This window comes from Saccopteryx leptura, chromosome 3, assembly GCF_036850995.1.
Source record: "Saccopteryx leptura isolate mSacLep1 chromosome 3, mSacLep1_pri_phased_curated, whole genome shotgun sequence".
In the NCBI taxonomy this organism is placed as follows: Eukaryota; Metazoa; Chordata; class Mammalia; order Chiroptera; family Emballonuridae; genus Saccopteryx; species Saccopteryx leptura.
Window position 1 is genome coordinate 128,820,766 of NC_089505.1, and position 12,370 is coordinate 128,833,135.

The following is a 12,370-nucleotide window of genomic DNA, read 5'->3' on the forward strand; positions in this document are numbered from 1 at the left end:
GCATGCAGGCACTATCCCAGGGGTCCCCAAACTTTTTACACAGGGGGCCAGTTCACTGTCCCTCAGACTATTGGAGGGCCGGACTATAAAAAAAAACTATGAACAAATCCCTACGCACACTGCACATATCTTATTTTAAAGTAAAAAAACAAAACGGGAACAAATATAACATTTAAAATAAAGAACAAGTAAATTTAAATCAACAAACTGACCAGTATTTTAATGGGAACTATGTTCCTCTCACTGACCACCAATGAAAGAGGTGCCCCTTCTGGAAGTGCGGTGGGGGCTGGATAAATGGCCTCAGGGGGCTGCATGTGGCCCGCGGGCCGTAGTTTGGGGACCCCTGCACTATCCAGTAACTGTAGGCTGTTATTCCTGAACCTCGGGTGGGCACATGGCCTTGAAAGTCTAGTAGAATGCTTCAGGATTCTAAAATGCCAGCCTGTGGGATCTTGGAACCTTCCAGCAGCATTCTGGTGTATTTAGGCTGTGGCATTGGACCCGGCCTCCCGTGGCTGGACGGTGTGGGGCCGCCTCTCCGCCAGCTCAGCCCCACACAGGCTAATGAGGTGATGTCAAAGCCTTGGCTGGGGCCCAGCTCCTGTAACCACCCCCTTTCCCTCCTGGCTTCTGCCTCACTCAGTCACACGCACACACTCTGGCTGGGCCCAGAGGGAAGGTGAGAGGGAGTGAAGGTGGGTGGTGGGGGCAGGGGCCATTGAAGCATAGCTCCTGCAGCCCGGTGAGCCTGTGCACCCCTTTAACTATAAGCTGTGGCTGGACCTGAGGAGCCTGCTCCTCCTTTAACTATAAGTCCCGATTTGCAGTGATCCCGGAGTGCCATCCCTCCAGGTGTGAGGTGTGTGGGTGTCCACGCAGCTTCGCGGGCGCACCTCTGTGGGCGGTGCATGGAGCGTGGCCCGGCGGAGTAGCCATGGCAGACGAGAAGACCTTCCGCATCGGCTTCATTGTGCTGGGGCTCTTCCTGCTGGCCCTGGGCACGTTCCTCATGAGCCACGACCGGCCCCAGGTCTTCGGCACCTTCTATGCCATGGGCAGCGTCATGGTGATTGGGGGCGTCGTCTGGAGCATGTGCCAGTGCTACCCCAAGGTATGTGTGTGGGGGCGCTCCTCTGGGGGTCAGGGGCTGAGCCTTTATTCCAGGCATAATGTACCATTCTTCATCTTTTCACCCTCCTCCTTTGCACCTCCTTCTCTCCACTCTCCAGATCATCCATTCATCCATCCATCTATCCATCCCTCTCTCCCTTATCATAAGGATTGATCAGAAGCGCCCCTGATCTTCAGCCCTGAACTGGGCCCACAGGGAGACGCAATGAAACCCAACACACAGTCATCCTTGTGCTTGAATTCAAAGTGAAAGAGTGCTTGCCGCCTGCCTGGCACCCCTGCGCTCATGGTGCAGTTCAGAACTCCTCCAGAGCTTTCTGTACCTCTGTAGTTTCAGGTCATAGTGGAGGAGCTCAAGGCTCAGAAAGGCGAGGTCCCACGGCTCCCAAGTGTCAGAGCTCAGAGCTCAGGTGTGTGTGACGTAAGGCATACCCCTCCATCTCGGAGGGCTGTCCCTCTGTTCCGGAGCTGCTGGGAGTTCTGGGTGGGTCAGGTGTAACTTGGATGGCATGGGTTGGTGAGTGCTCTGTCCCTCAGGGTTTCAGTGTATTCCTAGCCTTCTGAGTGACTTAATGATGGGGAGAACATTGGTTTGGGAGTCCTGAGTTCTAGTTCCAGCTCTGTCCCAAACTCTCTGTGTGACCTTTGTCTTTCTGTGCCTCAGTTTCTTCCACGTGCAGGTGGAGCTCACAGTTACGATGAACAGGGAAGAGATGGGATATAGGAATGTCTTATAAACTGTACGGTGTTAAGCTTAGGTGAATGGCCGCCACCCATACTGTTACTGATCCTCCCAACAACCCTGCGGAATGGGCAGGGCAGGAGTTGGAAGCCTTCTGTGCTCAGAGAGGTGGTGTGGCTTTTCCATGGTCACACAGCTGGTCAGATATACCCAGGGAGACAAAGAGAGAAGCATGAATCATTGCTGCTTGGGAGACTTTGGTTAAGCCCCTTCCTTCTCTGAGCCTCAGTTTCCTCAATTGTATAATGTGAGTCAGGAAGAGAGAGTGGGAAGGGGTTTACACCTGAGGGCCCTGCTGTGCCAGACATCTAGGGCTCTAAGCCCCAGGCAGCCCCCACTCCCTGTAGTCCCCTCCTCATCTCCCACGTGGGTGACTGCTGCGGGGCGGGGGTCGGGGAGAAGGGAGAAGGAGGAGGCTCCTGGGCCCCGGGCCCAGCTCTCCCGGCCCCGCCCCCGTCATGCGCCAGCCCCAGGCTGTCAGAATGTGTGGTGCTGGGCGGTCCTGGCTGGTTTGTGGTTATTTACCCGGCAGTTTACAGTCAACTCGCCCCTGTGCAGTGCCCTGAGCGCAGGTCACAGGAGAAGAGACACTTGAGGCCTAAGCCACTCCCGCCACAACCTCCATCCTGCTCCTCCTCCTCCCAGTGATGAGCCTGGGCCCTGTGGACAGTGGGGTGCAGAGGGGGTGTCCTCCCTGCCCTCTCCCCCTTGCAGAGCTGGCTGAGCGGTGGGCAGTGGCCGGTGGTGGCGGGAGATGGGGGAGAGGGGAGAGGGAATATGGCTGCGTATTAATGAGTAACTGCTGACAGATCCACGTGTTCCTGTGCTGTGGAGGCAGCAGGGTGGCGTGGAAACACGGCCTAGTGTCCAGCAGGCCCAGATTCAGGTCCCTCCTCCTCCCTGCCCCACTTCTGTGACCTTGTCGGAGGGAGTCCCCCTGCCTCCCGAGCCCAGTGGGAGGACCCAGAGGGGTCCTGCGTGTGGGGGACCCAGCGTCACACCCGGCACAAAGCTGGTTCAGTGCTTCCGTCTGAGGACTGGTTTGGGGGGCCTTGGCGGTCTGTGTGCACGCAGGGTGGGTCTGCACAGGTGTTAGATCTGGCACACCGAGGGTGGTAACGCACACTAAAGGAAGTGCGCTGCACACCAGGGAGGCACGCTCGCGAGGGAGGCCCTGTCTCCAGCACATCCTGGGCGCCTGGGCCATCAAGACCCTCTGCAAATGCTGGTGCCCCGCCCTTCCCGCAGGGTCCTCCCTGGCCTCTCAGTGCCTGATAAATGGAGATTTCCTAGGTTGAAAGAAATATAAATATAAAGGACTGGAATCAGCCAGTTAAGAGATGAGGGTTAGATGTAGCCAGTGCCGACGTGAATTTAGCTGTCTCTGTCTTTGAGGGCTGGCGGTCTCGCAAGGAAGACAATTTTCTGCCTAATTCGGGGAGAAGGGAGTGGGTTTCACAGAGAAGATGAGCTGGGCTTTGTGGGCTAAGCAGAAATTCGCCACATAGAGAAGATGGTAAAGCCATCCCAGGCAGAGGGAAGAGCATGGTCAGAGACAGGCGGTGGGCAGCGTGGCCACGGGGCCGCGGGAGGCGGAGGAGGGTAACGAGGAGAGGGGGCAGGGCTGGAGATGCTGTGCTGAGCAGTGTGGACCTTCCCCTTGAGTTAGGGACAGGATAGGGGCGTGGTCAGCTCTGTAGTTATCAGGCTCACACAGGGAGGGGAGCTGTCCAGGGGCCGCCCGACCAGGCGGGAGGCTCCTTCTCTGGTCCCAGGAGAGATGACGGTCTCCCGGACTAAGGCAGAATCTGAACCCAAGACTGTAGGAACTGAGAAGACATTTCTAGTTTACCGAAAAGTACGGTGACTGCTGGGCTGGACATGGCACTGCTTCCTGCGTCGAGCTTATCTCACTGAAGTGCTGAGGTAGACCTGGTCAGATATGGTGGTCTGCCCAGCCTTGGGCTTGAGAGAGGAGCAGAAATCCGGGAAGGTCTAGTCCAGCGGTTCTCAACCTGTGGGTCGCGACCCCGGCGGGGGTCAAACGACCAAAACACAGGGGTCGCCTAAAGCCATCAGAAATACATATGTATTTCCGATGGCTTTAGGCGACCCCTGTGTTTTGGTCGTTTGACCCCCACCGCTGGTCTAGTCGTTGGGACAGTGAGGGATGCTGCACCTGTCAGTGAGATGGGGCAGGGGAGCTGGGGAGGACCAGCAGGGAAGGCAGTGTCTCTCCCTGCCCAGCCCCCGCCTCTGCCCGCGGGCCCTCATTCCCACTCCTGCCTGCTCGCTGGAGCCCAGGACCAGGGTCCTGACTGGTAGTTGACGGGCCTGTCCTCTCCATGGGCCTCCCTTCTTCCCTCTGCTCCCTCCCTCTGGGGACTGCTGAATGCTCTGCCTGAACACAGATCTGCCTGCACTCTCCTGTGGAGAGCTCCTCCAGGGTTCCCACTGCTTCTGGATCAAGGTTGAACGCCTTAGTTTTCATGGTCTGATCTCCCCTCGCTAGCTTCAGCTCTGCCCGTCTCCCTCTCTTAAAAGGACTTGTGTCCGAAGGTGCTCCAGTCTTCCCTTCTCCTCCAGGCTTTTCCCAGTGGCAGTGATGATGGGGATGAGGATGATGGTGATGACGTGGTGATGATGTTGATGGAGGTGATGATAATGGTGATGGTGAGGATGGAGAGGATGGTGGTAGTGATGATGACATAGATGCAGATGGGGGTGGTGGTGGTGATGATGAGATGGAGGAAGATGGTGACTGGGTCATCATGAGATATTGAAGCAGAGGAAGGGGCAGCTTTGAAGTATGGAGCCAACTGGCAAATGCAGGTCATCCTTAGTGGGTGTGGAAATGTCTGCTTTATGTCCAGACATTTGAGGGAAGCGTGCCCCTCCCAGGAGTTAAAAGAGCTCCTCCATCCACCATCCCCGTCTGCCCAGCGGGATGGAGCTTGGCTGATGCAGACCAGCGTCTCTTACTCACTGCATTCTATGGAAGAGGAAGAGGGCCATGCTGTGTATGTACCTGGTACAATACAGAAGGGTCTCATCAAATATTTGTTGAACTAATTTTCAGTTGAGGAGAACAAAATTCAGAAGACGACTTTATCTTCATTTGTAGCAAACTATTATTTACTGAGCAGCTACTATGTGCCAGGCAGGCAGTGGGCTGGATGATTCTTTATATATTGTCTCATGGAATCCTCACAGCAACCCTAGGAGACAGGCACTGCTAGTCTTATTTTGAAAAACTGTAGTAAAATACGTAACATAAAATTTACCACCTTAACCATTTTTAAGGATTAATTACATTTGCATTGTTGTGCAACAGATCTCCAGAGTTCTTTTCCTTTTGCAAAACTGAAACTTCCTACCCATTAAACAAGAACTCCTCCTCCCCCTCCGTGCAGCGTGTGACAGCCGCCATTCTTCTCCTGGTCTCTGTGACTGGCTGTTTTAGATACCGCATGTAAGTGGATCATACAGAATTTGTCTTGCTGTGACTGGCTTATTTCTTAGACTTTCATCCATGCTGTAGCTGGTGTCAGAACTCCATTCGCTGTTAAGGCTGGGTAACATTCCACTGCATGTATAGACCATGTTTGTCCATTCATCTGTGTAGGAACACATGGGTAGCTTTCTCCTCTTGTCTACTGTCAACGATGTAGCAGATAACCTCTTCGAGGCCAGCTCCGTTTTACCGAGGAGGACAGGAGGCTCTGGGAGAGGAGGTGACAAGGAAGGATTCTTGCCCCATCCCCCAGACCCGAAAGGCAGTCTCCTCTCGCCTCATCCCAACACCTTCTTTATGGCCCGCTTCCCCTGTGCTACGTCCTGCCCACGCTGTGGGGCTGCACTTGCAGAATAAACCTCTTGATCCCTGAAAGCTCAGCGACAGGGACCGGTGGGCACCACCCCAGTCATCTGTTCCTCCCTGCCACCTCTGTGCCCAGAAACACATGGCGGTGACCTGCTTTCCACTCACTCACCAGGTGTGGAGGCAGTGCCAGGGATAAAAGTCTAAGAAACAAGCCAGTCACAAAAAAGACAAATTCTGTACGATCCACTTACACGAGGTATCTAAAATAGCCAGAGGCACAGAGACCGAGTAGAATGGTGGCTGTCACACGCTGGAAGTTCTTGTTCAGTGGGTAGAGAGTTTCGGTTTTGCAAGAGAAAAGAATTCTGGAGATCTGTTGCACAGCAGTGGAAATTCTGGGCACTGGATGAGGACCCTGGTAGATGACAGGATGAGAGGTCCTCCTGGGCAGGGATGTTTGTCTCTGCCACTCCCTGCTGCCCCCTGGGGCCAGAAGAGTGCCTGGCACACAGCAGGTGCTCAGTGAGTGTTCGTTGGGTGAATGTAGAGCCTGGTAGGAGCAGGAGTCCAGCTATCCACCCACCCTCCAGTGCTGGCCCTGAGCAGACCCCTCTCCAGTCGAAAGGAGAGGCCCTCCCTGGCCAGGCCTCTCTCCCAGGGCACGTGGACAGGTTAGGCCCGTGCTCTGGGGGTGCAGCGGCCAAGGGTATGTGTGGGCAGCCGCAGAGAGCCTTTCTCCCTTTGCCCTGCAGATCGCCTTCATCCCTGCGGACTCTGAATTCCAAGGCATCCTGTCCCCGAAGCCTCTGGGCTTGCTGGAGAACAGACTCACCGCCGAGATGAAGAGGTAGGGGCGGGGCCCTCTGAGCCGGGGGTGGGGGAGGGGGACAGTGAGCCCCTCCGTGAGGCAGTGAGCCAGTCTTCCCTCACAGAGGAGAGTGAGGGGCAGGGTGGAGGGGTGGAGAGTGTCTCCTCCCCTCGCTCGGGCTCCGGCTTGGCTTTCCCACTTAACTAAGTGCGTACTGTTAGAAATCATGGATTGCTTTGAACTCTCAACTCTGTGAGACAAGTGTTATTATTCCCATTTTACAGATGAGGAAACTGAGGCTCAAGGACCTTATCCTGTCTTAGAGTGAACTAGTGGCAGACGAAAAATCAGAATCAGGTTTGACCCTAAATCCCAAAGAGCGATGACTACTACCGCTATAGCAAACAACGAGAGGCATGCTGACGGCCAAGGCACAGCCTGCGGCTCTGCAACTTACTGGCTGTGCCACTTTGGGAAAGTGATGTACCTCTCTTTGACCCCTCTGTAAAATGGGAACACTAATGGTACCTTCTTCCTGGGGATTCAGTGAGATAATAATATAAACACAGTGCTAAGAGCAACCTGGTGCCCGGTAGGCCCTCTGTGTTTGTCGTCATTAGTAAGAACTTCCTATGCACCAGAGACCAAATCAGACATTTTGCACCCATGACCTCCTTCTGTCCTCATAGAGACCCTGTGAGGGGAATTGGGTGGGTTCTCTAGCCCTTTATACAGATGAGGAAACTGAGGCTTAAGAAGGGCAAGCACAGTCCCAAACCTCACAGGAGATCAGTGACAGACCAGACCGGACCTGCCTTTGTCCCTGATGGTGTCGAGCTGTGGCTTGCTGGGACGTGGCAGAGAGCACTCCAGCTGGGAGAGATTGGGGGACTGGTCGCCCCCTCCCTGTCCCTGGAGGCTGTAACTCGATGCTAAGAAGGCCAGGCTGCTGGGCCAGGTTCTGTGGCTGGGGCTCTGAAACTCTCTGCTTTGGCTGGAGAAGGAGGTGGTGATGGTATTTTATGTTCTGGTCATGGAGTGACCAAATGTCCTGGGGAAATGAGGAGACAGAACCTGGGTGGCCAGGGGGCCAGCCTCAGGACTGATCACAGGGGACAGCCGCTGTGACAGAGCCCAGGCTCAGGCTGCCCTGAGTCCTGGTCTCTCCCCTGCCACTTGGCTGCCTCGGGACCCTGGGCAAGGGACCTGGTCTCTGAACTTGACTTGATTTGTGGAGAGCTGTAGAGAGCAGTAGGAGTGTGGGGTCTGGAGCCCACACCAACACCAGTGTCTGCGTCGCCCGGGCAGCCACTACCGCCTCGGTGCCTCAGTTTCCTTCATTATCTCCCAGAGCCAGGGTGAGGATCAGAGGAGCTACCTGACGGAGCCTGGCAGGCGAGGAGCTCTCAGGAACTGCTAATTAGGGTTGATGAGTCCTCATCTGGAAAACAGGAACGATTATTCCACTTGAAGGTGTTGTTCAGAGTAAAAGGAGACGAGCATAAAGCCTGTAGCTCACTGTCTGGAGTCCAGTAAACCCTCAGTCAGGAGACTGGGCTTTATTCTGCAGTCCCCCCTTGGGGTAAACTTTGGAGACGTGAGTGACAGGAACACCAGGCTGAGAGTCTGAGCTCTGCCACCTGCCTGGCCTTGCTGGGCCCCAGACTCCTCATCCATGAGCTGGGTACAGTAATGACCTTTAAGGACTTCTTTGAGATCAGGGAAGACCAGGTGACCAGAGCAGGTGGGCTAGGGAACAGCACTGATGCCTGTTGAATGAATCCTTACCCACCTGCTTGTTCTCTCTCCTGCTGTCTGCTGTGCCCCCGTCTAGCCCCCAGCCCCCCTACGTAAGGCTGTGGGAGGAAGCCGCCTATGACCAGAGCCTACCCGACTTCAGCCACATCCAAATGAAGGTCATGGGCTACAGTGAGGATCCCCGGCCCCTGCTGGCCCCTGAGCTGGACCGGCAGCCGCTGGAAGCTAGTGGTAGAGGGGCAGCTGGTCCCAGTGGTGCTCAGGCCTGGACAGAGGCTGCTGTGGTCGTCCACAAGGGCTCGGATGAGGACGAGGGAGAAAGAAACCCATTGCAGGACAGTCCCAGGTGAGTGTGCAGAGCGCAGCAGGACGAATGCTGCCCACTTCCGGGGCGAAGGAGGAGGGATGTGGGCCACTGAGGGCTGGCCGGGTACACTTGGAAGTAGAGAGGGCAGTGGGGGTGGGGACACCATATAGGCAGCAGGTGCATGAGTCTGGGCTTAGAAGGGCCTGGGTTCAAATTCCGACAGCTCTTCTGTGTAAGTTTCTTACACTCCTGAGCCTGTTTCCCCACATGGGAATAATCACTCCTACATCAGAGGGGTGTTCTGAAGATTGGGTAGTGCATTTCAGTGTCAGTCACACCATAGTTCTCTGTACCATCTGAATGCTTGCCCTGCGTAGCTAGCGGCAGGGAGCCAGAGGACCTGGGTTCAAGTCCTGACTCTGCCACTGATGTGCTCTGTGAGCTCGGGCAGGTCACTCCCCACCCCACCCCATCCCTGGATGTTTATGATCTGGGCTCCTTATTCATCCATTTATTCCCTCGCCTACCACCGTTCCTGGGCACCTACCCCCTCCAGGCCTTGACCCCCACCCTGCAAGTGCTCCCAGTCCAACGGGGGAGGCAGGTGTGGGAGCAGAGGGTGACCCCTAGTGTGGTGGGGGCTGAGGGCCCCGAGGAGGCCCCTGAGGGACTGGAGAAGTGGAGGAGTGACTTGGTTTGGATAATAACATGATAGTGGCTCATTTCTTGAGCATATACTAGGTGCCAGGCCTTATGTAGAGTGCTTTCCTCACACGGCCTGCTGTAAACCTCAGAGACACCAGCGGAGTGAATACTGTTGTTTCCTCCTTATAGGGGAGGACACTGAGGCCCAGAGAGGTGAGCTCAGCTCTCCCGGCCTTGCAGCTGGTGGCTGAGGTTTAGACCCAGGGATTCTGACTCAGAGCTGTGCTTGCCCTCTCTCGCTTTGCCTCTGCAGCCCCCCAGCCTGTCCCCAGGGCCCTGCACCCTTAGCTTCCTTCCAAGACGATGACCTGGATGTGGGCTCCAGTGAGGGTGGCAGCCCCAACCCGTCCCCACCCGAGGAGGAGGAGCCTGGCCCCCCGCCCGGGGAGCCCTGGGCCTGCCGGTGCCAGCTGGACCGCTTCCATGATTTTGCTCTGATCGATGCCCCCACGTCGGATGATACACTTTCAGAGGGACATAGGCGGGACGCAGCCCTCCCTAGCTACTGGCAGAGGCCCACGAGGACAAAAGAGGAAGAGGCGTCTTCAGACACAGGTGCAGAGGAGCCTGAGCAGGAGGAGGAAGACTTGTACTACGGACTGCCAGACAGCCCCGGGGACCCCCTCCCCGACAAGGAACTGGGCTTTGAGCCCGACGCCCAGGGCTGAGATGCAGCTGCCCCTGGGTGCTAGCGTGGCACTGGCCACTAGCCCGTGTGGTTTCACAGGGCCTCACCTTCCCTGTCTGAAAAATGGGGTTGTCTGGAAGTTCTGATGAGATGGCGGATCCTAGAGCACTTGCAGAACCGTGCAGAAACACCTGGGGAAGGGACGGCTCCTTTCAATGCACCGTTTCTGTTCCAGTTGTTATTTTGGGAGGTTAGAGCTTTGAAGGTACAATGTGATTCACTGAGGAGATTTGCAGCAGCTGGGCCCTCAAAAGCCCTCTCTGCCTCTCCGCAAAGCTGGCCTCTGAACGGAGCCCTCCTTGGAGCTGCACCTGCTTCTCCGGTCTTCCATGAGGGCCTCTCGGGGTTCCTGATCCTATGGGTCCTGTAGTCTGCCTGGGGCACGGCCTGCACCCAGAGCTAACCCCGTCTCCCTGCTTGCAGCCCTGAGACTGAACTGCTAGTGCTCTGGGACTGCACTCACGCCCAGTCTCTGCTGGCCTCTGCCGGCCCCCAGCTCACTGCCCACATCAGCCCCGCCGCACCCTCTGTCCTCCATCCCAAGGCTGGGCCCTGGGACACACGCGTGCGCTGCTAGCCCCGCCCTTCCCGTGCTGTCCTCTCTGCTAGGAAGCCCTGAGATCCCATGTCTGCCTGGCAAATGTGTGCTCATCTTTCAGACCCTCGCGCTGATACCCTCCCTCTGAAATTTCTTCCTGGTGTCCCTGCCTCCTGGAACAGTTAGTCCTGGCTCCTCGGTGCCACCTCTGGGTCTTACACACTTACCACTGGGCATGACTGCTCAAGGCTTGCAGCACTCTTGCTTTAGTCACACTGGTATCTCCTGTGTCCAGAGTCAGTGGTCACTGGGGGGGTACGGAACTGACCAGAACTCAGGACACTTTTGCAGATAACATCCCCTCCCCCTTTCCCCAACTTAGACTCTCAGCTCTGTTACCCTCTGGCATTCAAACTTCCAAATGGCTTGCACAGGAGTCACAAAGCCAGGCAACCCCCCCAGAATAAACCCTCTTCCTGCAGAATACGTCTGCATTCACTTAGGATTGTGGGGAGAAGGAAGCTTCCTGGCTGAACTCAATTTGATTCAGGCGGCATTTACTGAGCATCTACTGTGTGCCAGACGTTAAGCCAGGATCTATAGGAGAAAAGGGACATGAACTGGTAACAGTTCTTGCTCTCTAAGGACTCACAATCTAGTGAGCTTGGTTTCTTCCAGGTGAGGGACAGAGTGCAGAGCAGGACCCAAGGTGGGAGCAGGGAAATTAAAAAATTGGCACACCAGGAGCAGCAGAGTGACATCTGGGGCCAGCGAGCCTGCAGCAAACAGCTCAGCCTGCGTCAGCAGCCCCGAAGACACCCCTGTACTGTAGCATCACAGAGGGGCGGCCTCAGTGTGCTGGTCTTCGCTGTGCCCCTCAGGTCCCACCACAAGGACTGTGGCAGCGGCTTCAAAAGAAGGGCAGGGCACTACCTCAAACCAGGTCCATGCACTTAGAGCTTGCACGCTGGGCCATCTGGGACGAGGAGACCTTCTGGGCTGGGCCTCTGGGTCAGGGCTGGGGGACCCGGCAGGGGGAAAGGGATGCCCTCCATGCCGGGTCAGAAGGGCGCGGCCCCACGGGGGCACCCTCCCTCTCCTTTCTGGCTCAGTCTACCTCCAGAGTGGAAGCCTCAGCAGCGAAGGGCATCGCCGGGCACACCCCCTGTGCTGTGACGGCTGCTCTCACCCGTGACCCGAGTCAGCGGACTGGGCGAGGTGTGGTCTCTTCCTGTGCTCTGTTTACTAAGCGGGGAGGGGGTGACCGCATCAGCAACAGCACCGGCACGAATGGCTAAAATAAAAATATTTTCGACATTTAAAGGGGTCACCTTCATTCACCTGTACATTCTTTTATGTGAAACCACTGGTTCCCCTGTGGGCAGGATAAATGAGGCATCGTGCCTGGCGGGCAGCACGGGCACCCTCTGGAAAGTGAACACCAAACACAGTGGTGTGGCCATGTGGGACAGCTGTGGCCCAATGTCCCTGAATCACTATGGCAGGGCATTCCCCGGACCTTACCAGAGAATCAGGGAGAGGTGCCAACCCCGTCCCGGGAAGTTGCGCCAGGTCTCGGCAGCAGAGAGGTGGCGAGACGCGGGCTTTGGCTCCAGTCCCAGCTTCCCCACCGTCCTGCTGTGTGATGCAGACGCAATATGGCTGGTCTGCCCAGGACAGTCCTGGTTTACGTACAGCGTCCCTGCTTAGTTACTAGGGGTGCACCCTTTCACAGTTATCCCATTTGGATGATAAACTCTAAAGTCACCCTACTCTGTGACCGTGGGCAGGTCCGGCTGCCTCCGTGGACCTCAGTTTGCTGATGTGCAAAGGGAGGTGATGGGTCCTTGTGTTTGACCCTGGCAGG

At 56.3% G+C, this 12,370-nt stretch overlaps 1 protein-coding gene across 1 annotated transcript; it reads left to right on the plus strand.

Moving 5' to 3' along the window:
- The first annotated feature begins 655 nt into the window (after positions 1-655).
- BSND (barttin CLCNK type accessory subunit beta) lies at positions 656-11,813 on the plus strand. The gene is made up of 5 exons (XM_066372180.1): positions 656-682; positions 831-1,114; positions 6,452-6,546; positions 8,342-8,611; positions 9,531-11,813. The coding sequence occupies exons 2-5, from the start codon at positions 938-940 to the stop codon at positions 9,943-9,945; spliced, it is 957 nt and encodes a 318-aa protein (XP_066228277.1). The 5' UTR covers positions 656-682; positions 831-937; the 3' UTR covers positions 9,946-11,813.
- The last annotated feature ends 557 nt before the right edge of the window (positions 11,814-12,370 follow it).

Bases quoted from the DNA above. Each gene is read 5' to 3' on its own strand.
- BSND (XM_066372180.1), top strand. From the start codon at position 938: ATGGCAGACGAGAAGACCTTCCGCATCGGCTTCATTGTGCTGGGGCTC. The intron at 1,115-6,451 runs GTATGTGTGTGG...TTTGCCCTGCAG, and splicing joins TGTGCCAGTGCTACCCCAAG to ATCGCCTTCATCCCTGCGGA. The intron at 6,547-8,341 runs GTAGGGGCGGGG...GCCCCCGTCTAG, and splicing joins CTCACCGCCGAGATGAAGAG to CCCCCAGCCCCCCTACGTAA.